This window comes from Hemiscyllium ocellatum, chromosome 7 (assembly GCF_020745735.1).
Source record: "Hemiscyllium ocellatum isolate sHemOce1 chromosome 7, sHemOce1.pat.X.cur, whole genome shotgun sequence".
NCBI lineage: Eukaryota > Metazoa > Chordata > Chondrichthyes > Orectolobiformes > Hemiscylliidae > Hemiscyllium > Hemiscyllium ocellatum.
This window is the reverse complement of record NC_083407.1, coordinates 94,590,072-94,615,118: the sequence shown is the minus strand read 5'-3', so window position 1 is coordinate 94,615,118 and position 25,047 is coordinate 94,590,072. Positions and strand designations below refer to the sequence as shown.

The 25,047-nt window shown below is 46.4% G+C and overlaps 1 protein-coding gene across 1 annotated transcript in view; it reads left to right on the top strand.

Annotated features, from left to right (window-relative positions):
• The window catches only part of ahr1b (aryl hydrocarbon receptor 1b), a 162,220-nt gene extending 138,805 nt beyond the window's left edge, over positions 1-23,415 (top strand). The window contains exons 9-11 of the mRNA XM_060827514.1: positions 14,107-14,248; positions 16,064-17,456; positions 23,150-23,415. Coding sequence (XP_060683497.1) covers positions 14,107-14,248; positions 16,064-17,456; positions 23,150-23,323 — 1,709 coding nt within the window. The 3' untranslated portion in view covers positions 23,324-23,415. The remainder of the gene's footprint in view (positions 1-14,106; positions 14,249-16,063; positions 17,457-23,149) is intronic.
• Positions 23,416-25,047: the final 1,632 nt, after the last annotated feature.

The window sequence follows — 25,047 nt, the reverse complement described above, 5'->3', positions numbered from 1 at the left end:
AGCTCCACCTCAACAGCTTCCTGAAATCTCTGAGCCCTCTGATTCTGACAGTCTGTCAATCTCCCGGTTGCCTTTGTACCAGTGGTGCCTTAGCCATCTCCCCTTTGTTCTTGCATTTCCTCCTTCTATACGCATTCCTCTCCAGCTCTTCACATTCAAACCTATCTCTGACTACATTTTTGATCATTCGCTTCTACTATCTCTCTTCTTCAGCTTTGGTTTTCTGTGATTACACATCAAGTGAAACAGGTTGGTCTGTCTTTGCTTAAATCACTGTTTCAATGCAAGTTGTCATTAGAGGCAAAGCTGCTTGATTAAATGGATTTTATACCGTTTTTCTCCTCCTCCTCGTCTTGGCAGACCAGGACGTTTTTTTTGTAGTTCTTGTGAAGTCAGTGTCGATGATCAGCACTGTGAGCTTTAATCCAGGGTAACTTTCACTTTACACCATTCAGTTAGCACTCTCAGGGCAGGTATAGAGAGGAAGTGTATTAGTTCAGAGGGGAATTAAAGCTCTCTCTATCTCAGTTCAATGACACATTGCCACTCAAGCTGTAGCCACCGGGAACAGTAGACCAGGCTGAGACTTTTTTTCAGCAGAGAAGACAAAACTATGGTGGGTGGGGTGTGAATATAATAGTGGGTTTTAAATTATTTGACTGGGGAGACACAGAGAATGTCATTCCACCGGCAAGGAGATTATAGGTCATAAAAGAAAGGGAGTCACTCATAAATGCAATAATGAATGCAGGAGAAATTTCTTTCATCGGAGAGTGTTCAGAGTGTGAAATGTGCTACCAGAGAGCAGTTGAGGTGAATGCTATTGATGTGGCTACGGGATGGTGGATATGTGGGATGAAGGAATAAAAGGATAGGGTGAGATGAAGTCAGGATGGAGGAGGGTGATGCTTGTATGGAACATTATGACCAGAATGAGCCGCTTTTCCCAAATGGTTCTTAATTTCAGTGTAATTGCAATAAACCTCACCCTACCTATGAATAAGTCAGATTGTACATTTATGTCGTTTTATGGAGCAGGCCCACTCAGTCCAGCTACTGTGTTAAGACTGGACCAAACTCATTTCACCTTAAAAGTGTTCGTAGCTATCAGGCAAAGAGGCTTGCTTCCCTCTGTGTGGAGGTGCTGATGATGGACAGAGTCGGCAGTGACTTCACCTGATGAAGGGGCAGCGCTTTGAAAGCTTGTGATTTTAAATAAATCTGTTGGATGAGAACCGGGCATCGTGTGACTTCTGACTCCTTCCCTTCTGGTTTGGGACGTACTTAAAACCCAGGTACTGGGCATGAACAGGTTAAACTTTTATCCTGAGGCTCTGATCCTACCACGGGGATGAGAGACATGGCCAAAACATTCCATTCTATTAGGACCCCAACCCTGGAAACCACCCTCCCTCCCCCCACAACAAGATTCTAACTTGTTTTTTCTTAGTGTCAACTCAAGCCAGAGAAAAGAGTATGTTGATTTGTGCCTGGCCCCAAGTTCTGTAGCACCATCATGTTTAATCTAAATCCCAAAGGTGGACAATGTCACTGTCAAAAAGCTAAGCTGTGTGGGATTGGATGAATGCTAGTAAATCTACTGTTTGCTCCCATTGTCAATAGTTCAGCTCTAGGCTTGGGGACGAAGCCATTGAGCCCACTCCACAGCTCAGTGAAGGCTTGACATCTGGGGATGGTCCTTGAGGGGGGGGGGGGAGGTGGGGGAGCAACATTTAAAGTTTACTGTTGTTAAATACTGCCACAGAAAATGAGCAAACAACATTCCAGCCTCGGGCAACTGCCTGTGTGGAGTTTGCACATTCTCCCCGTGTCTGCATGGGTTTCCTCCGGGTGCTCCGGTTTCTTCCCCGCAGTCCAAAGCTGTGCAGGTTTTGTGAACTCAATTGCCCATCGTGTTAGGTGCATTAGTCAGGGGTGAATATAGGGTAGGGGAAATCGACCTGGGTGGGTTACTCTTCAGAGGGTTGGTGTGGACTTGTTGGGCCGAAGGGCCTGTTTCCATACTGTAGGAAATCTAATCTAATCTAAATAGAAAACAGCTGCATATAGTCAGCGAGACAGACCGAGACCCAGAACGATGAAAACAATAGCCTGCCATTTATGAAAAGAAATAAAAATTCAGCTTCCATTCCTTTCCATCTACTTGGCTATTACACTACCCAGTCCCTAACCTGAAAACCTGTTTGCAATCCAGCCGAATAAATCAGCCGCAGGGATTTACGGGAAGCTGTGTGCTTTTGTTGGCACACATTCTCTCTACTCTCCTGCATTCCAGCTAAATCCTGGGTAGCAAATGTTGACCCTGAGCAAGCACATTGTCTGTTGAGGCACCTTTCTGTTGGGATACAGAGGGAGGAGCAGAGAAGGCTGACCCTGCTCCCAGATGGCCTGCCGATCTCCTGGCATGACTCAGCCTCCAGTTATTTTTCATCGAGGTCAGATTGAAGGGAGTGGGGTGGGGGGAGGGGGGAGTGTGTTGGTGGTTAATTGCCTGGCAGCAGCCAGAAAGCCAATTAGACCAACTTAAAAACACCAACGCATTCACATCTGTCTGAGATTTTCCAAGCTGACAACTCCTACCAGATATGACCAAAACCTGATGAACTGAGCAGGCCTCATGGGACCAGAGCTGGGGTGAAGGTGGGAGGGATCGGGGGGCAGGGGGCGAGGAATCAGCCATCATTTGGGGGCGGCATGGTGACACAGTGGTTAGCACTGCTGCCTCACAGCGCCAGAGACCCGAGTTCAATTCCCACCTCAGGCGACTGAATGTGTGGAGTTTGCATGTTCTCCCCGTGTCTGCATGGGTTTCCTCCGGGTGCTCTGGTTTCCTCCCACAGTCCAAAAATGTGCAGGTTAGATGAAATGGCCATGCTAAATTGCCCGTAGTGTTAGGTGAAGGGGTAAATGTAGGGGAATGGGTTTGGATGGGTTGTACTTCGGCTGGTTGGTGTGGACTTGTTGGGCCGAAGGGCCTGTTACCACACTGCAAGTAATCTAACCTAATCTAATCATTGCCTCCCTGAATTTAATACTCCCTCTGCAGCCAGGTTTGCCCGAGGTACAGGCTTGTGGCCATAAGACCATAAGACATAGGAGTGGAAGTAAGGCCATTCGGCCCATCGAGTCCACTCCGCCATTCAATCATGGCTGATGGGCATTTCAACTCCACTTACCCGCATTCTCCCTGTAGCCCTTAATTCCTCGTGACATCAAACCTGGAATGTTTTCTCTTCTGCAGTGATACACTGATAACTGCGTTGATTTCTGGTCATACAAGCACTCTTCAGAGCTGAGCTGTCAAGCCAGTTGGCCACCTACACTCCGTATGGAATTGGAAGTCCACCCATTCCCTTTGACTGGACAGGGGCAACTGAGCTGCCTTCACAATCAGTCTGAGTCCCACCCACCATTGCTGGACACCCAGCCTTGCCTCTCATCCCAGTGGTGGGATCACAGCCTCAGGATGCCCGAGTCCTGTGTTTTAAGTCCATCCTAAGCTGGACGGAAGGAACCCTTTTTATTCATTTACAGGATGAGGGTGTCACTGGCTCGGCCTAGTCCCTAATTACCCAGAGGGCAGTTAAGGGTCAAGCACATTGCTGTGGGTTTGGAGTCAGGTGTAGGCTAGACCAGATAAGGACAGCGCTTCCCTTCCCTAAAGGATATCAGTGAACCAGATGGGCTTTTCCAGACAATAAAGAATGAATTAATGGTCTCCATTAAGCTCTTAATTCTAGATTTTTATTGAATTCACATTCCACCATCTGCCGTGGTGGGATTCAAACCTGGATCCTCAGAACATTGCTTGGGTCTCTGGGTTAACAATCCAGCCACTATACCACTAGGTTGTTATCTCCTCCGAGTGAGTTTGGTCCAGACTTAACTCGGTGGTTGGAGTGAGTGGGCCTGCTCTATAAAACGACATGCATCTGGCACAAATGTACAATCTGACTTATTCATAGTTAGGGTGAGGTTTATTACAGTTACACCGAAATTAAGGACCGTTCGGGATAAATGGCCCATTCAGGTCTTTAAGTTCCGTATAAGCATCCCCCCACTCCATCCTGACTCCATCTCATTCTATATTTTTATTCCTTGCTCCCACATCAATCCATTAACGCGTCAATACTATTCACCTCAACTGTTCTCTGGCATCAAATTCCACATTCTTCTACTGTGTACCTAATCTTCTTAAGACTGACTTGTACATGGCAGAAGTTGTCTTAATATTGAAGTTAAGATATATAGTTAAGCCAAAGTTAAAACAGCTGTACATAAAACCTGATTTACAGAGTCATAGAATCATACAGCATGGAAATAGACCTTTCGGTCCAACCCGTCCATGCTGTCCAAGTTTCCCATCCTAAACTAATCCCACTTGTTTGCATTTGGTCCTTATCCCTCTGAACCGTTCCTCTTTGTGTACTTATCCAAAAGTCCTTTAAATGTTGTAACTATACCTGCATCAACCACTTCCTTTGGCAGTTTATTCCACTTGCGAATCATTCTCAGGTCTCTTTTAAGTCTTTCTCCTCTTACCTTAAAATATGGTCCCAAATTTTGAACTCCCCCACCATGGGGAATGACCTTTTCTATCACCTTAGCTGTGCCCGTCATGATTTTATAAACCTCTCTAAGGTCACCCTCTTAACCTCCTACGTTCCATGATAAAAGTCCCAGCCTCCCCGTTTAACTAAACTTTTCATTCCCGACAACATCCTGGGAAATCTTTTATGGGCCCTCTCCAATTTCATGATTTCCTTCTTATAGCAGGGCAACCAGAATTGGACACAGTGCACCAAAACTGGTCTTACCAACATCCTGTACAAACGCAACATGACTTCCCAACTCTCAATAGTCTGAGCATGAGCAATGAGGGCAAGTGCACTAAATGCCTTCTTAAGCACCCTGCCTACCTGTGAGGCAAATTTCAAAGAATTACGTACCTGAACCCCTAGGTCTTTCTGTTCAGCAACACTACCCAGAGCGCTACCATTAACTGTATTAGTCCAGCCTTTCTTTGTTCTGCCAAAATGCAATACCTAATCTTCTTAAGACTGACTTGTACATGGCAGAAGTTTTTTTAATATTGAAGTTAAGATATATGGTTAAGCCAAAGTTAAAATAGCTGTAACCTGATCTACAGAGTCATAGAGTCATACAACATGGAAATAGACCTTTCGGTCCAACTCCGAATTAAAGTCTGTCGACCATTCCTCAGTCCTTTGGCCCAATTGATCAAGACTTGGGAGGAGATGACTCTGATGGCAAGATCTGAAATATGATGTTGCTCTGTAGCTTGAAGGTTTAGCTCCTGCTGTGTACTGTGGACTGATGGAGGTTAATTGTGCCACCTATATCGTCAGCCCTCCAGCAGCAAGTCTCTGGGGATTATGACAGTCCTGTAGATCCCAATTGCTGATCCTTGCTACAGTGTATGAATGTGGCTTTCTGCTTGCAAACAAGGCCTCACACTGTTGAATACAAGGGTTCAGTGTTAGATATGAGCAGTAATTCATGGGAGGTACCAGCGAACACCCAAACCCTGAATGAACTGTACCCTGGTGTGAGTCCATGCTTTCAGGCAAGATGTCAGTTTTGACATGATTTTGAAGGTGAATTTGATCATTCAGTTCTTGGAGGATTGGAAACAAAAAAGGTCGTGTAAGCTGCAGTGAAGAAGGGTGACCCAGGATCGGTCATTGCTTATCACAACAAATGCTACAGAACAGTCAGCTAAGATGTCCCCATTTTCTGACTTCAGAAGCCATGGTTTTGCCTACACTGGGTGTGTAAATTACACTGCCCTCTTTTTCAGCCTACAACTCACATTGGAAGTCAAACTCAACCTATCACCCAACAGAGAGAGGGTTTATTTCTCAGTATAACTTAGGAGTAAAAGATAAGCAAAGGACAGAAGCTCTTTTCCGTATCAGATGCTGATGACATTTCAGACTGCCGAGCACCAATTAACCACGCCGACTTTTATACTCGACATACAAGTCAACTCCCATTTCTGGGCTGATTGGCCTATACTACGAAAACAATTTACATGCTGACATACCTATAGCACTTTCTACTAAGACTGAGTGAGGAAAATTGGATTGCCCGAGTATCGTGGCTTATGGAACAGGAACTGGAAATATTGGGAACCATCAGGCAGTCAGTGTGCACAGAACCAAGGAGTTAGCATTTCATGTGTGGATCCTTTGTCAACATTAGGGGAAATAATCGAGGAAGATAGATGTGGGGAAGCTGCGCAGCACAAAATTAATGCAAACCCCAATTTCAAATAATTAATGGAAAATAACATTTTCACCGAAATTAGGCCCAGTAATGGTTTCATCCAAGCCACTTCAATGTGCAGCTGGGTGTGATGTAATGGGTGGATTTAACATCTGGTCACATTTGTGGTTTTGGATGTGTCAGTTCTTCCACTTTAGGAACCTAGGCGATTATACATGCTACAATGTATATAACAACAACTTGGATTGATATGGCACTTTTAACACCCCAGGATGCTTCGCAGGAGTGGAATCAAAACAATATTTGCTTCGACTTGACTTATTGTCACATGTAGAGTGAAAAGTTTTGTTTGCAAACAATACACTCAGTCATAGTCAGCAAGGACTTACGATCACTGAGTGAAAAAGTCTTGGACAGATTGAGGCATACAGGTTACACTGCGGGGTACATGCACGAGGCAAGAAAACATTATTTGAAGTTAGACAGTCCATTCATCAGTGTAATAACGGTCAGGAAGAAGCTCTTCTTGAACCCACTGGTGCGTGCATCCAAAGTTCTGTATCTTCTGCCTGATGGAAGAAGCTTTAGGAAAGCATTACTGGGGGTTTTGATGATGTTGGCAGCCTTTCTACTGCAACACAAAGTGTAAATGGAGTCCGTGGTTGGAAGGTTGGCTTCTTGATGGTCAGGGCCATGCACACAACCTTCTGTAGTTTCTTACCGTCCTGGGCAGAGCAGTTGCTGTCCCAGGCCATCATGCACCCGGACAGTTTACCTTCTATGGTGCAGCTGTAAAAGCCACACAATGTGACATCAGGGCATCTGATCAAAAGCTTGGTTGAAGGGGTAGACAATAGACAATAGGTGCAGGAGTAGGCCATTCAGCCCTTCGAGCCTGCACCGCCATTCAATATGATCATGGCTGATCATTCCTAATCAGTATCCGCTTCCTGCCTTATCTCCATAACCCTTGATTCTACTATCTTTGAGAGCTCTATCCAACTCTTTCTTAAATGAATCCAGAGACTGGGCCTCCACTGCCCTCTGGGGCAGAGCATTCCACACAGTCACCACTCTGTGGGTGAAGAAGTTTCTCCTCATCTCTGCCCTAAATGGTCTACCCCGTATTTTTAAGCTGTGTCCTCTGGTTTGGCACTCACCCATCAGCGGAAACATGTTTTCTGCTGCCAGAGTGTCCAATCCTTTCATAATCTTATATGTCTCAATCATATCCCCTCTCAGTCTTCTAAACTCAAGGGTATACAAGCCCAGTCACTTCAGTCTTTCAGTGTAAGGTAATCCCTCCATTCCAGGAATTCACCTCGTGAACCTACGCTGCACTCCCTCAATAGCCAGAATGTCTTTCCTCAAATTTGGTGGCCAGAACTGCACACAGTACTCCAGGTGTAGTCTCACCAGGACCCTGTACAGCTGCAGAAGCACTTCTTTGCTTCTATACTCAATCCCTCTTGTTATGAAGGCCAGCATGCTATTAGCCTTCTTCACTACCTGCTGTACCTGCATGCTTGCCTTCATTGACTGGTGTACAAGAACACCCAGATCTCTAGGTTTTAAGGACTATCTTAAATCATAGAATTCTTCCAGTGTGGAAGCAGACCATTCAGCTCATACCAACCCTCTGGAAAAGCATTCCTCTCAGACCCACCCACCGACTCTATCCCTGCATTTCCCATGGCTAATTCACTCAGCCTATACATCCCTGGACACTATGGGCAATTTCTTATGGCCAATCCACCAAACCTGCACATCTTGATACAGTGGGAGGAAACCGGAGCACCCAGTGAAAAGCTGCGCAGACGCAGGAAGAATGTGCAAACTCCACACAGACTGGAATTAAACCCAGGTCCCTGGCGCTGAGACACAGCAGGGCTAACTACTGTGCAACAGTGCTGCCTTCAAGGGAGAGAGGGAGAGATGGGAAGGTGTCAGGAGCAAATTCCCACATATGGGGCCCATGACACTGAAGGCACAGCCACCAGTAATCAAGTGATGAGAAGTGAGGATGCTGAAAAGGCCAGGATTACAGTGTAGGTATCTCGGAGGAATGTGGGGCTGGAGAAAATTATAGATATAGAGAAGGGTGCACAGGGAGGCAATTTGAAAACAGGGATAAGAATTTTAAGTTTGAGGCCATTTTCAATCATAGGTTGAAACCTACTAATCATACTTTATACTTATAATCACTATTCTTTGACATTTTCTGTTTTCATAACTTGTTGTTTGTTCTTTCTCTAATTGCCTTGAATCTTGGTACTTAGTGTATATTAAACGAACAGACTTCCATAAGCCTGTATTTGAGGTTTTGCTAGAATATCAGGTTGAATTCTACCACTATGGAACCAATTGCAGTTTTTCTTTTGTAATCTGATTTACTTCTGCTTTTCCTGACATAGCATTCTGAAAGCAGTAAGCTATGAAATCACCCAGCTCTAGTTAAGAATATCAGCCTTTCTGGTTCCGACACGTGTTATCCATGGAACGATTTAAGGGAGGGGTCAGACTCCTGGAAACTTACTGGAAACTTTAATTATTAAGCTTTTAACTTGCCTTTAAATAGCCAAAACATGTAATCTTGCTGCTCTGTTTATGATGATGTAAAGACATAGCAACCAAAGAAAATCTCTCCTGACCCTGGCTGTCCAAATGTTTTCTGATGGTTTTTTTCTGTTGTTGCCTAGCCCCATTTAGCTAATGCCAGCAAGATGATGGAAATTATAATGTACTGTTCTGGCAGGTTTTCACCCCAATAGAGGCTTCCTGCCTCTATTCCTGATGAAGGGCTTTTGCCTGAAACGTCGATTTTTCTGCCCCTCGGATGCTGCCTGACCTGCTGTGCTTTTCCAGCACCACTCTGATCTAAACTCTGGTTTCCAGCATCTGCAGTCCTCACGTTTGCCTAGGTTTTCACCCTAACCAGCCCATAACATCATCTGTGGCCAAGATGAGACTCTATCCTCCTGCCTAAATTCACAACACCCGAATATCCCTCCTTTCTCCAGTATTTACCTAACATCTCCTGAAATGCCCTGATACTGTTCACCTCAGCCACTCCCTGTGGTAGAAGCATTCACACACTCGCTATTCTATAACTAAACCAGAATCCCTACAGTATGGAAGCAAGCCATTTGACCCATCAAATCCACACCAACACTCTGAAGAGCATCCAACCCAGGTCCACCCTATAATCCTACCTAACCTACACATCCCTAGACATCGTGGGCAAGTTAGTGTGGTCAATTCAACTAACCTGCGCATCTTTGGATTGTGGGAGGAAACCAGAGCACTTGGAGGACACCCGTGCACACACTGGGAGAATGTACAAACTCCACACGCACACACACTCACCTGAGAGCAGAATTGAACCTGGGTCCCTGGCGCTGTGAGGCAGCAGTGCTAACCACTGAGCCACCCCAATGTTCTTCTTTCTTGGATTTATTAATGACTATTTCATATTTAGGGCCTTAAGTTTTAATTTCCTACCTACCCAGTTACATACTTACACATTCCACAACCCCCCGCAACCTGCCCACCATCACTGCCAAATCATCTCCATGCGGACTTTCGCAAATCTCTTCATAATTTTTGAACTCCGTATTAGTCGCTCCCTTCTTTTGTGGTGAAAAGTCCCCAAGTCTGCTCAGTCTTTCAATGTGGGAATACACTGAAAGCAGGGTGGTATTACCCAGTGGCAGAGTGCAAAGCCAGCTGCATACTGCAATATGTCGGAATGTCAGCACTGAGCTGAAACAACAAGGCTATCCCTGCCACTCCACAAATCATTCTTCTATCAGCGCCCACAGCTCCTGCTCACAGCAAAGTGTCACTGAAATGCTGCGGATGGGCCGTGGTATGATGTGGTTTCCTGTTCTCACATCATTGAATTGCCAGAGTCTGACTCATTGTGCTGGTTCCCCCTTTTTCCTTGCAGTGTAAATTACTACAATTGACTGAAACCTGTCATTCTTGCAAATTTGCCGGGATGAAATGTGTCTCTTTTCAGCAATGTAAAATTATTCTAGGTCCTGCACTAACTCTGTCAACCATGCTGAGTCTGTAAGATTGATGACTGGAGAATGAGAAAATTTGGTTGAGAGAACGGCTCCACCCTGTGAGAGGCTGCAACATTGATTCACCCTCGGACGACTGTCTGTGTGGAGTTTGTGTATTCTCCACTTGACTGCGAGGGTTTCCTCTGGGTGCTCCAGCTTCCCCCCACAATCCAAAGATTGTGCAGGTTAGGTGGATCAGCCACACTAAATTACCCATAGTATTCAGGGATGTGTAGATTAGCCGGATTAGCCATGGGAAATGCAGGGTTACAGGGGTAAGGTAAGGAGGTGGGTCTGGGCGGGATGCACTTCGGAGGGTCGGTGCGGGCCTGATGGGCTGAATGGCCTGCTTCCACACTGTAGGGATCCTATGATTGTAATTGGAATTTTCTGCCTTGCACTGCATATCCAGAAGGACAGCTCTGACTCAGTTGGGCTCCTCAGATGGAAAACTACAGTTCGTGCCTGAACCTGCTCTGTGGGAGAGAGGTGAGCAGCCTCCACCTGGAAGCATTTTCCCTTTGTCAGCCCCAACCATTTTACTTTGGAATTCCTCCTACGTGATATTCATATTGAGTCCCCTTGTGTGGAGAAGGATTTGAGGAAAGGAATCTGATGCACTGTCTGAAGCAGTTTACTGGTGTCAGATTGAAGGCTATGGTTCTCTAAAACTTCAACCAGATCTGTCTTAGTGCTGCTGCTTCTGGTATCATATCCTCAACACAAGTAACTGTGCATTCGCCCAGTTAAATTTCATAATAAATCTATCAACCTTTCTGAGTTGGACATTAGTTATCCACAAGCTTAGCTATGTCCTCGGTGAGCTTCCAATCCAGACGGCAAGTTCACTCCTCGCAGTGTAACATCCCTCCTCAGTGTTGGTCCATAACAGCAGCAGGAGAGATACACTATTATTTAGTTTTGCCTCACTATCTTAGTGAACAGCAGACATTCATCAATGGCCAATCTTCCTTGGTTTGGCATAGTATAGCATTTTCTCCAACATCGCTTCCTAGTTTTATTCAGATCACAAAGTTGCCAAATTGATTAGTCTGAGTTTCATCAAGCCCGCACCCTTGAGGAAAATATCCAATCATATCAAATTTTGATTCATTGATTCATACAGTGCAGAAAAGGCCCTTCGGCCCATTGAGTTTACACTGATTGAGTGTTTTGAGGAAATTATGAAAAGGATTGGTGATAGCAGTGCAGTAAATGTTTATTTGGATGTCAGTAAAGCCTTCAACAAGATTTTACATGGTAGACTAATTAGTAACGTTAGGTTACATTGGATTCAGAATGAATTGGATACATAATTGGCTTCACGGCAGGAGACGGCGAGTAATGGTGGAGAGTTGCTTTTTGGACTGGGCACCTGTGACCAGCGGTTTTCCACAGGGATTAGTTCTGGGTCCTCTTTTGTTCATCATTTATATAAATTATTTGGATGACAACATAGAGGCATGGTTAGTAAGTTTGCAGGTGACACCACAATGAAAGAAGGTTTTCTAAGATTACAAAGGAATCTTGATCAAATGGGCCAATGGCCTGAAAAATGCCAGATGGAGTTCAATCTTGATAAATGTGAGGTATTATATTTTGGAACAACAAACCAGAGTAGGGCTTATACAATTAATGGCCAGGCCTTGGTAGTTTTGTAAATTCCAGGGTACCTAGCTCAGGTACATAATTTTTCAAAATTTGTGTCACATATAGACAGGTTGGTTACAAAGGCATTTGGCAAACTTGTCTTCATTGCTCAGTCCTTTGAGGAGAGGAGTTGGGACATTGAGTCGAGATCCTGGATAGTGACAGGCGAGTGGATTATCACCGTTATTACCCTTATTGCTACCTTATCCACCCTCGTTAATATGGAGGCTCCCATTCTTCCACCACTGGAGGGAAACCAGGTGATTGGAATTCCTGAGGTAAAATTCGGAGCAATTCCGGGTTGCCGATTGCTCCTCTGGGCTTCATCTTGGAGACCGTGAATCAACATCTCAGGACACACTCTGTGGGCAGCAGGCAAAGGTGTTTCCCTCCCCTCCCCTCCCCTCCACAGAGATTGGCAGTGTCCACGTTTGCAATGCACTGGCACCTCTCACCGTAAGGCTGCTGCCTTTCTGTGCTTTGATCCCTCAGCCAGATCTTAAATGCTCACGGTATCTCAGTCCTGGGCTTCCTGTTCAGTGCAGCCAGAAAGCTAGGTAACTTGCCATGGCAGTCAGCAGTTGTCAGGTAAGAGGGTGGACAGGTAGGTGGGAAGCACGATGCTATCTCAACGTTACACTGATAGGCGCTGGCAGGCTGTTCAACAAAACACTGCATTTACGAGTTTTGAGAAGATTTGTAGCTCAGATTGAGGTTCTGGATGTAGGTTTGCTTGCTGAGCCTTCCAGCTCAGTGAGCAAACCCACATCCGAAACACTGCATCTCACCGATCTTCCAAAGAGGAAGATAAGGTCATTGCACAGGGGGAGCATCACCTCCAGCCTGAAAGAGCAGTGCAGCATCAGATGCAACAAGCCAGTTAACTGACATCCAGCTCCTGCCAATGTGAGCTGGATGCAGTATTTACACATTGACTGTAAATTTGTTCGCGTTGCAAATGTAAGTGGGCCCTATATATCGCCAGAAGCAAATGCAGTTTTTCTCATTGTCGGTCTTCTTCGCTTTTTGACCTGTTCTTCAATTAAATATAATGTTTTCAGCCATTCGAGAGCCTTCCACACTGACAAATGTGAAGATGGCATGCTGGGCATTAGGGAAACAGTAGCCCTCCCTTAGACAGGCCTGAAACATGGTGTGGTGCTAAGGACAGGTTAGACTGATAATCGGTTAGACGGATGATGTTGTAGAAGTGCACACAGTTATGAATGTGAGCTTCTATTTGTAATGAAGTTTTACCTGTTCCACCTTTGTGCTTTGAGAAATTCTTTCTCAGTTCCCAATCGCAGCGTCATGGTGGTACAGTGCACTCATAACAAGATGAGCTCCAGAAAACTGCAGGAAATTCACAGGAAACCCTCCGTGAATCTCTTCGAGTCAAGGTTGGCTCGACTTTACCTCAAGGTTTCCAATCTCTGCCTGTAATGCATTGAAGTGCGATTGCAACAATAACTTGTCAAAAGACTTCTACATATTTTTAGACTCGCTTCTTCCCTTTTCTAATTTCATCAAAGGTTTTGTTCTTTGTTCCCATCAAATCAAACTTACCTGATCATTCTTGGTTTTGTTTCATTGCGAAAAATATTTTGATTTTGGTCCCCGCCTTCTATTCAGATGTTTGGAATATTTAGATGTCAGTTGATTAGAAATTAGTATCAAAGGGAGATTTACCAGCCAATGGAGCGCTCAAAATTGTAGGATTGCCATAGCCATTCCAGTCCACTCCATCGTTGATACATTCTCAACACAACTCCCCATTTATGGTGGGCGTATTTCTGAACTAAGCCTGTTTTATTGACCGCTCCCTGACCCCTCTGAATCTCTATTCCTGAGATGCTGCCTGGCCTGCTGTGCTTTGACCAGCAACACATTTGCAGCTGTGATCTCCAGCATCTGCAGACCTCATTTTTTACCCTCTGAATCTAGGGTCAGTAGCATGTGAGCAAAGAGTGCCTTGTCCAGGAATCTGAATGCAGCAAGGATTAAATCATGACCTTGCAGGCCTGAATGGTGAGGAGTGATTATCACGGTATCCTGCCTATTAAGGGTCATTTGGCCAGAATGGCTGAGCTCACATTTGCTTCTGTTTGGGTTTCAGTGATTAAAACAGGAGAGAGTGGCCTGACCGTCTTCCGACTGCTCACTAAGGACAACCGATGGGCCTGGGTTCAAGCAAATGCGAGGCTGGTGTACAAAAATGGGAGGCCAGATTATATCATCGCGACACAGAGGCCCCTGGTGTGAGTGATCTGACTGTAAGGTTGTTCAATCCATCTCTGTCGCCTTTCCTTTGATGCTGTTTGTTTTCAGCATTGTACTCTCCTTCTCTAGTTTTGAAATGACATGATTCCCTCCTACTTTTAATGTCGAGCAGTGAGTGCACTGCCCATGTTCAAATCCTTTGCGAGTAGATGGCCTAAGGGGTTGATTAAAGCTGTGAAAACACCCAGTGTCACGGAGACTGAGGGGCCCTGGATTATAAAGCTTTCCGGAAACTTTTATTGTAGTCTGTGCCCGATGGAAGATTTCGTTTTTTATTTTGTTTGCAGGCTGAGGGAGGGATTTCTCCTCCATGTTCCAGTCTCCCTGAGTGAGGGAGTCTTGGCTCATGAAACATTTGAAATTATCACACTCCTAGGTGTGGCGAGATGAGAGCCCTTAGTTACATTGTAACTTGCCATACGGGCTGGCTAGATGACTTCGGCTGGTGTTGTGCGACACAGAAACTGACACTCCAGTGCAGTCATGAATCTGGCCCCACGGAACACTGACACCACATACAGTTCCTAGCTCTTTACAGAAAATGCAACTCCACCACCACCCTTCCCCAGTCTGGTTGCCGTTGCTCGTTACTATCCCATATGCCGGGTAAGAGTGGGGAAGTTCAAAGATGCAGGGTCCAGATTCCCCAGTGCATTTAGCTACGTTGTTCCCCTAATGGAAGAGTTGGGGGGGGTGGGGTTTGTAACATGCAGTCAACCCTACACACTTAGCTGCGGAAAGGCTGCTATCTCTGGATGACTATCATCTGTCCCATGTTGCCTCTACTGATCAGGTTAGAATTCCCTCCTTTACAGTGGTGGGCTCCCTCATGAGGGTGGAAATCTGTCCCGAAAATAGCGAGGAATTCCTGGAAAGAGGGTCGTAGGATCCGGTAGAACCCTACCCTGATACAGGGAAGCACCCTGCTCTTGGTGTGTCACATCCCTTATTGTCCCCTCCTTCTTCCCTAGCCCTGAGAATGCTCAGTGGATGACTTGAAGAACATTCCTTTTGCTGTCAGGTGCTTGCCTTCCACAAAGCTGAACTGATGCGAGGTTATCAGCTGAGGACATGCTCAGCGTCTTTGCAAATGGTCACTTCTTTCCTCATGGAAACACAGATAATAAGCCATTAGAGTGAGAGCGATGTATAGCAAGGAGAGAGACCCTTCGGTCCAACTCGTCCATGCCGACCAGATATCCTAAACTAATCTACTAACGTATCCAGCTAAACCATTTCTAATCATGAACCTGTCCGGATGCCTTTTCAATGTTGTCATTGTACCAGTCCTGGAAGGAGCACAGATGAGCTCTCCTGAGGTGGGGTGTGGGGAATGAATCTCAGCTATGATCTCGCCCCACCATGTCAGGGGCACTGAAGCGACTTGCAATAATCCCCGGGTTACCAAGTTTATTTAGCTGGAGCTCTTGCCTTGTCGTTTTCCAAATATGGCCGAGCACACACATCAGGAGCAGGAAAAGACCTTTGCACCCCTCCACCATTTGAAAAGGTTATGATGGATCAGCTCCACTTACCCCGGCACCCTTTGAGTGCCTTGTTAAAAAATCAAGAACCTCTCTGACTCACCTTAACAGTACCCGATGGCCCAGCCCTCCATGTTGCCCTGGCTTGCTGGGCAAGAGAATTCCACATGCACCACAATGCCCCGAGAGAAATATGAAACCAATCCCTCCACCTGAAGCCCCAGGGCAGTTGGGAGGTGGGGGTGGGGTAGTGCCACTGTGATATTTATCTACGACGGCAAAGTGACTGATTTTGGTCTCGCTCTGCAGAGATGAAGAAGGAGGGGAGGAGCTCCGGAAACGCTCCCTCCACCTACCGTTCACCTTCGCCACGGGAGAGGCGCTGCTCTACCAGGCTGCCTGCTCCGTCCCGGGTGAGCCCTCTGACCCTGGGGTTGCCAAAGGGAGAGGCGGCAGGGGCAGGAGGGACTCCACTGGCAGGTCCAAGAAGGGGCAGAGGAACGTGGACCCCAGCTCCCTTCTGGGCGCCATGATGTGCCAGGATGAGTCCGTGTACGTCTGCCATCCTGCGCCAGATCCCAGGCACCCCCAGGGCAGCGAGCCCATCGGCACAGCTGGAGGCGACTGGCAGTGGCTTGCGGGTGACGCCGGCGAGGTGAGCCAGCAGGGGGTTAACGCCGGGCACCTCGACCCCCTGCTGTCCACGTTGGACTTCCTCGAGCCGCCTGGTGAGGACGGTTGTCTGAACAACGAGTTGTTCAACGCATTGGCAAACCTCGGGCTTGGCGCAGACGAGCTGCAGCTCCTCCTGTTCGACGAGAAGACGGTGACGTTGGACACGGATCCGGGACACATCCCGCCGCTGAGCGACGCCTGGACAAACGGGGAAATTCTGTCCTACGTCCACCACTCGATTGTGAGTAAGAACGACCAGGAGCTGCCCGGAGCCCAGCGACCCTTCCCGACTCCTGGCTTTTCCCAGGCTGCGCCCGCAAACCCTTTGACATATTCGCGCAAAGCCCTTGGCGACGAGGCCCCGTATCCCCCCCAGCATTTCCATCGACAACAGCACTCCCTCCAATCCAATAACCCCCCGATAACGCAGCAGCAAGACCTCCTGCTGCTGACCCACCAGAGCGACCAGGCCTTGGCTCAGTGTTTCGCAGCCAGTGACGGGCAGCCTCAGGTGAGCCAGGAGGGACCCAGCCGTCAGCAGCTGAAGGGGCATCTGCACACGCATCCAAAACCCCACCAACAGCTGCCCTTGCTCTCCCATAGCCCGGCTAACACCCAGTTGTTGGATTACCATCGCCAGTCGGCAGTTGATCAACCAGTGGAGGACAAACTGGACCATATTCTTGGTTACGGTCAGGGCCTGACTTCCTATCAGCAGCTGCTGTCTACGTGTCCAAGTGGGATCACTCCCAGCACAGATTCCCACGTGACTGGGGCACCTTGTATGGAGTTCACGATGAATGACGGAACAGGCGACGATGGCCATTACCATAGCTTCCTTGCCACATCGTCCACATATAGTACCTTCCCAGAGAAGCCGCAGGCTCAGGAGATACCTCTCTGCCAGTATCAGCCACTAAATCCTTCCAGCAACCCATTCGTGGACCTGTGTCCAGAGCAACACACGCTCACAGTGGATCCTTATGGATGTTTCCCAGCTTCTAGACCTCAGGACAATCCCCACAAGGTAACCTAACTCCAATCTGTACTTGGCTTGCAATCCTATTGACATAAGTTTGTTTGAAAAGGAACATGATACACTTTGGAGACAGCGATCACAATTCTGTCAGGTTTACTTTCGTGATGGAAAGGGATAGGTGTACTCCACCGAGCAAGAGTTACAGCTGGGGGAAGGGAAATTACGATGCAATTAGGAAAGATTTAGGAAGCGTAGAATGGGGAAGGAAACTGCAGGGGATGAGCACATCAAAAATGTGGAGCTTATTCAAGGAAAAGCTCCTGTGTGTCCCAGATAAGTATGTACCTGTCAGGGAGGGAGGAAGATATAGAATGCGTGAGCCGTGGTTTACTAAGGAAGTGGAATCCCTGGTCAAGAAGAAGAAGAAGGCTTATGTTAGGGCAAAATGTGAAAACTCAGTTAGGGTGCTTGAGGGTTACAAGGAAGTCAGGAAAGACCTAAAGAGAGCTCAGAAGAGCCAGGAGGAGACATGAGAAGTTGTTGGTGGATAGGATCAGGGTTAACCCTAAGACTTTTCATAGGTATGTCAGAAATAAAAGAGTGAGGAGAGTTAAATTAGGGCCAATCAAGGATGATAGTGGGAAGTTGTGTGTGGAGTCAGAGGAGATAGGGGAAGCACGAAATAAATATTCTTCGACTGTGTTCACTATAGAAAAGGAAAATGTTGGCGAGGAAGATACAGAGATACTTGCATCTAGACTAGAAGAGATTGAGGTTCACAAGGAAGAGGTATTAGAAATACTGCAGAGTGTGAAAATAGACAGGTCCCCTGGGCCGGATGGGATCTATCCTCTGGGAAGCAAGGGAAGAGATTGCTGAGCCTTTGGCATTGATCTTCAAATCACCATTGTCTACAGGAATAGTGCCTGAGGACTGGGGGATAGCAAATGTGGTTCCCCTGTTCAAAAAGGGTAGTAGAGACAACCCTGGTAATTACAGACCAGTGAGTCTCACTTCAGTTGTTGGTAAAGTGTTGGAAAAGGTTATAAGAGAGAGGATTTATAACCATCTAGAAAAGAATAGTTTGATTAGGGACAGTCAGCACGGTTTTGTGAAGGTTAGGTCATGCCTAACGAATCTTATTGACTTTTTTGACAAAGTGACCAAACAGGTAGATGAGAGTAAACCGGTTGATGTGGTGTATATGGATTTCAGCAAGGCATTCAATAAGTTTCCCCACAGTAGGCTATTATACAAAATGCGGAGGAATGGGATTGTGGGAGACATAGCAGTTTGGATCAGTAATTGGCTTGCTGAAAGAAAACAGAGGGTTGTTGTTGATGGAACATGTTCATCTTTGTGTCCAGTTACTAGCGGCGTACCGCAAGGGTCGGTGTTGGGTCCACAGCTGTTCATCATTTTTATAAATGACCTGGATGAGGGTATAGAAGGGGGTGAGTTAGTAAAGTTGCAGACGACACTAAGGTCGGTGGAGTTGTGGATAGTGACAAAAGATGTCGTAAGTTGCAGAGAGACATAGATAGGATGCAGAGCTGGGCTGAGAGGTGGAAAATGGAGTTTAATGTGGACAAGTGTGTGGTGATTCACTTTGGACGGAGTAATCGGAATGCAAAGTACTGGGCTAATGGTAAGATTCTTGGGAGTGCAGATGAGCAGAGAGATCTCGGTGTCCACGTACACAGATCCCTGAAAGTTGCCTCCCAGATTGACAGGGTTGTTAAGAAGGCATACAGTGTTTTGGCCTTTATTAGTAGAGGGATTGAGTTCCGGAACCAGGAGGTTATGCTGCTGCTGTAAAAAGCTCTGGTACGGCCACACTTGGAATATTGTGTACAGTTCTGGTCACCACATTATAAGAAGGATGTGAAAGCTTTGGAAAGGGTGCAGAGTAGATTTACTAGGATGTTGTCTGGTATGGAAGGAATGTCTTACGAGGAAAGGTTGATGGCCTTGAGGCTGTTCTCGTTAGAGAGAAGAAGGTTGAGAGGCAACTTAATAGAGACATGCAAAATAATCAGAGGGTTAGATAGGGTGGACAGGGAGAGCCTTTTTCCAAGTATGGGGACGGCAAACACGAGGGGACACAACTTTAAAGTGAGGGGAGATAGGTATAAGACAGATGTCGGAGGATTTTCTTTACTCGGAGAGTAGCAAGGGTATGGAATGCTTTGCCTGAAACAGTAGTAGATTCGCCAAATTTAAGTCGTATGGACGTACACAGAACAGTGTGGGTGGGATGGGCTTCAGATTAGTGTGACAGGGCGGCGCAACATCAAGGGCAGAAGGGCCTGTACTGCGCTGTAATTAGATTAGATTACTTACAGTGTGGAAACAGGCCCTTCGGCCCAACAAGTTCACACCGACCCGCTGAAGCGCAATCCACCCATACGCCTACATTTACCCCTTCACCTAACACTATGGGCAATTTAGCATAGCCAATTCACCTAATCTGCACATCTTTAGACTGTGGGAGGAACCCACGCAGACTCTGGGAGAATGTGCAAACTCCACAGTCAGTCGCCTGAGGCGGGAATTGAACCCGGGTCTTTGGCGCTGTGAGGCAGCAGTGCTAACCACTGTGCCACCGTATTCTATGTTCTATGATGCCTCTAGTGGGGGGGAGGTACAGGGTGAGATGACTCATGGGTCCATGTTCCACATGGGACGAGAACGCAGATAGATCAGAGGGTTAACAGGCTAGAGTTAACAAGAGAACAGATAAGCGGACTGCTTCGGGTTGCTCATATACTTGTGGCATTAGGGAGAAATCACTCAGTGTTTAGCTCCGTGAGCCTGCTTCACCGCTGAAGAAGATTGTAGCTGATTGGATTGCAGCCTCAACACCATTTTGCTGCATCCAGTCCCCTCCGACTCCGACTCCCTTGTTGGTCAAGGATCTATCTGACCTGACTTTAAATATGTTCACAGAATCGCAGAATTATTACAGTGCAGAAGGATGACACTCAGTCCAAAGTGTCTATCTCTTGCCTTTTCCTCCTAGCTCTGCACGCCATCCCTATTCAAATAACTATCCAGTACTCTCTTGAACGCCTCGATTGAACCTGCCCTGTCCCACCATTTCCCGACATTGTAGTCCAAGCCCTGACAACTCACTGTATGTTGATGTTTTTTTCTCAGCTAACACTTGCTTTGTGTGCACCTCACTTTAAATTTATATCCTCTTGTTCTTGCGTAATAAGCTTTGCCTACCCTAGTCTGCCTGCTCTCGCTTGTCCAAACCTCAAGCAGACCTCCTCTCTCCAGGGAGAACACTCCCAACTTCCTCAGTCTATCCTCAAAGCTAAATTTCATCATTCCTGGAACCATTCTAGGAATTTACTTCTCTACTCTCTCCAATGCATTCACGTCTCTTCTACAATGTGACACCCAGAGCTGTATGCAGTACTCCAGCTCTATCAGGTGCTTCATACAAATTCCACATCACCTCCCATTTCTTGTACTCTACCCACCATTAGTAAAGCTGAGGCCACTATATGGCTTATTTGCTGCTCTCTCCACTTCTGCCACCTTCAATGATCTGTGCCCATGTATAACCTGCTCCCTCTGCTCCTGCACCCCTTTTAGAATTTTACCCCTCTTTTCTCTTGTTCCAATTTTCTCTGACCAGAGTGCATCATGCTTCTGTGCATTTCACCACGTCTGCCACCTATCTGTCCACTCCACCTTGTGGAGATCCAGACCGTCCATCTCACAATTTACAACCCTTCCAAGTTTTGTCTCATTTGCAGACTTGAAAATTGTCCCCGCAGACAAATCAGAGAAGCAAGAGTCCCACTATGGGCCCTGTGTTTTTATGCATTGAATAGAAAAGTCACATTCCCAGTTTTCCAATCTGGCAGAACCATTTCGGAATTGAGCGAACTTTGGAAAATGCAAACGAATGCATCTGCGGTCTGAGCAGCTACTTTTAAAACCTGTGGTTGAAGTCCATCAGGATATGGGGACTTATTATTTTAGCAGTTTTAATAATTCTGTCAGTCTCCTTTCTGCCTGGTGATTCCAACTGCTTTAAGTTCCTCTCTTTCTTTCGCCTTCAGACTCATGATTATTTCAGAGATGTTGTTGGCTTCTACAGTGAAGATTGAGGCAAAATATCTGCTCAATTCATCTTCAGGGCCCTAATTTTCCATTACTAAGTCCCCAGACAAACTCCGTTGAGGAACAATGCTAACTGTGCTTACTTGTCTACTTGTGGCTAAGATCAGAAATTTGTGTCCAGCAAGTAAAGCTAAATAAAGAAACAAAAGGTATGAAATAGGGCCTCCTGTAGCCCATTCAGCCCCACAAAAGCCTGCTTTGGCATACAGTAATGTTGTGGATGAATGGCAGAACAGACTCAATGGGCCGAGTGGCCCAATTTCTGCTCCTATGTCTTACAGTATTAAAGCTCCTTTTTTGCTAGAACACCATCTTCATACCCAGATCACTGGATTCCCTTAGTGCCTAAGAATCTGTCAAGCACTATTGATTTCAAAAGATTCACAGTTCTCTGAGTGAAGAGATCACTCATCAACTCAAATGACTAATGTCCTTGTCCTGAAACTATGCTCTTGTTTTCTAGGTCCCCCAGCCAATGGAAAAGATCCTCTCGGCACCCATCCCTGACATGCTGCTGAAGGATCTCACATGTTTCTGTTAGATCATTTTTTTGATCTTCTGAAAAATTAGTGAGTATAGGCCAGGTTTACTCAGTCTGTCGTCAGAAAAAAAATCTCATCCCCGGAATCATTCTAGTGAAGCATGGTTGCCCTTCCTTTAAATCAGCTGTATCTTTCTACAGATAAAGAGACCAAAATTTAGTGCAATACTCCAGATACAGTCTCATCAAGGTCCTGCATCTGGAGGACTACAGCACAAAAACAGACTCTTAGCGTCCAACTTGACCATGATGACCAAGTTTTCCAATCTTAATTCGTCCCACTTGCCTGTGTTTCGGTGGCTCAGTGGTTAGCACTGTTGCCTCACAGCGCCCGGACCCAGGTTCGATTCCAGCCTCTGGCGACTGTGTGGTGTTTGCACATTCTCCCTGTGTCTGTGTGGGTTTCATCTGGGTGCTCCAGTTTCCTCTGACAGTTCAAAGATGTGCATGTTAAGTGAATTGGCCTTGCTAAATTGCCCATGGTGCTCGTGGATGTGTAGGCTAGGTGTGTTGATCAAGGCTAAATATAGATCAATCGGGTAGGGAATGGGTCTGGGTGAGATGCACATTGGAGGGTCGGTGTGAACTTGTTGGGCCTAATAGCCTGTTTCCAAACTGTAGGGATTCTATGATGATTGATTCTACCGTCAGCTGTGAGGAAGGGTCATGGAATGTGAAACGTTAACTCTGTTTTCTCTCCACTAATGCTGCCAGACCTGCTGAGTCTTTCCAGCAACTCCTGTTCTTGTTTCAGGTAAGGTGGGGATTGGCCTTCTTGATGGTGCCAATCATTGAATAGATTTCTTATCTACCCTACAGCACATGAAGACTGGCCTCAAAGGTGACAACAGGAAGGTGCCAGCAGTTGGATGACAGGGTGTGGCTCTCTTGGAGGTGGGGACTGAATACAGCGTTTACAAGAGAATGAGAAGCCCACTTCCAGCTCCGAGAACAGCCTTCCCGTGGCGCCTGGCACCTTCTGGGTTGCTCCAATTGCAAGCTCATATCCGTAATTCACGCTAATCCCTTGTCTTTCTGCTTTCTCTCACCGTGTTCCTAGGTGGACAGCAGCTGCCATTTGGACAGTGGAGAGCTGGCATTTGGTTGCGACCATCCCAATGGGAGTACAGTGCCCTCAGACAGACTGCAACCCGGTATGGGCATTCATCAAAACCCCTCTGCAGCTGGCTATTACCTTCAGGGACACCCAACTGGGAGGTCAGCTCAAGATTAGCACCAGGACACAGATTCGCAACAAGATGGAGGCTTTCCTGTTTAAGACAAGGCATGTTCACTTTTTGAAACAATGCCTGCTTGGTCTTCTCAGGGTGGGTTATGGGGATGGGAGGGGTGGGTTTACAAACCAGTGTTTTTGTTTTGTTAAAGATGTGTGGACTAAAGTGCTCCTAGAGTGTTAATTATGAAGGCCAATAGCTTACGTTATTCTGATCTACTGCCCCCGTTGTATCACCTCCTCTCTCAATGATTGGAATTAGTCAGAGACATCGAAAAGCTGGGCTGTGTTGTGTTGCACAAAGGCACAGGAATCTGGGATTCCACAGCATTGCCATTCCGGACCATTAACCAGCCCATGAATGTGTGGCATCTGCTCAATATTTCCCGCAGCGAGATACATGAGGAATTGCACCCGTGAGCTGCGGTGAAATAGCTGGGCTGAGTGACTGCGAAATGGTGCCTCAGTGCACACCTTTGTTAAACAAGTTATTGGGAAACAAAGGGGAATTCCACCAAGACAGACAAAGATTCTCCGCTGGTATTTCAGTGCAGTCACATCAGAACCATCATGCCTCAGGATTGACAGAACAAAGGTTGCAAATGACCCATCAAAGCAGTATTTAAACCCCAACCAACATGAGTCCTTTGGCGCAGCGAGCTTTATCTCATTCTTTCTCAAAATGTCCTGCTTCGGGAAAGGAACCTGCTGTACAAGGACAATTCTGTAACTTGGGCCCTTTGAGCTTTGAGAAGACGTTCTCAGAGCTGAAGTTGCAATATTTGGGATAAAACTCTAGTTGCACCACATCTGGAGAAATGGTGTTCAGTTCTTGGCACAATACCTTAAGGTGGATACATTAGCCTTGGGGGGGGGCTATGCAGATTCACCAGTGATACTGGTGCTAAAAGGGTTAAATTACATGCACAGGCCACTCAGACTAGGCTTATATTCCCTTGAGTATACAAGCCGAAGGCTGATGTAATGGAAGGGTTTAAAATGGTTAAAGGAGTTGGCTGTGTCTATAGATGTGTAAAACTATTTCCTCGGGTGGGAGAATCCAAAAGAAGAGGTTCTAACCTGAAATTAAAGCCAGCTTCTTCAGGGACAATGTCCGGAAGCAATTCTTGACACAAAGTGGAAGAGAAACGTATTGATACACACTCTTCATTCCACAAGCAGTTTTTGTGAGGGTGGAAGTCAATTAAGAAAAAATTCAAAACTGCAGTTTTTCAAACTGAGCATTTTTATGAGGCAAAGATTGGAGGCTTAGAGAAGCAGTGGGATTAGATGGAAGGAGCATGCTGATCTAATTGATTGTGAAACAGGCTCAAGGGACTGAATGGCCTCCTCTCCTAAAGAAAGGTGGGGAAGTGGCCAAATCATGAGAGTCTGGATGCATCCAAGGAATTGCCTGTTTGTCTTGAAAAGGAAAAGGGAATTGATTGAAGTTGATGGAGATGAAACACGCGGAGACAAAAGGTTGAAATAAACTTTTCCCCACAGTGAAATGTTCGATGAAAAGTTGTATAAACACGTTTGAGATCGAGATGAATTATGTTTCTAAAAGGAGCGGCAGACATATTGACGGCCCTGTCCTCTTGTTACAAAGTATGTGATCATCAGGCAGCCCAGCTGCCTATTGGTGGGTGGGTGGGGCATTCGCAGGCCTTTACAGATGAAGAGGCCACCTCCACAAGCCATCAGCTCACCATCACTGGGTA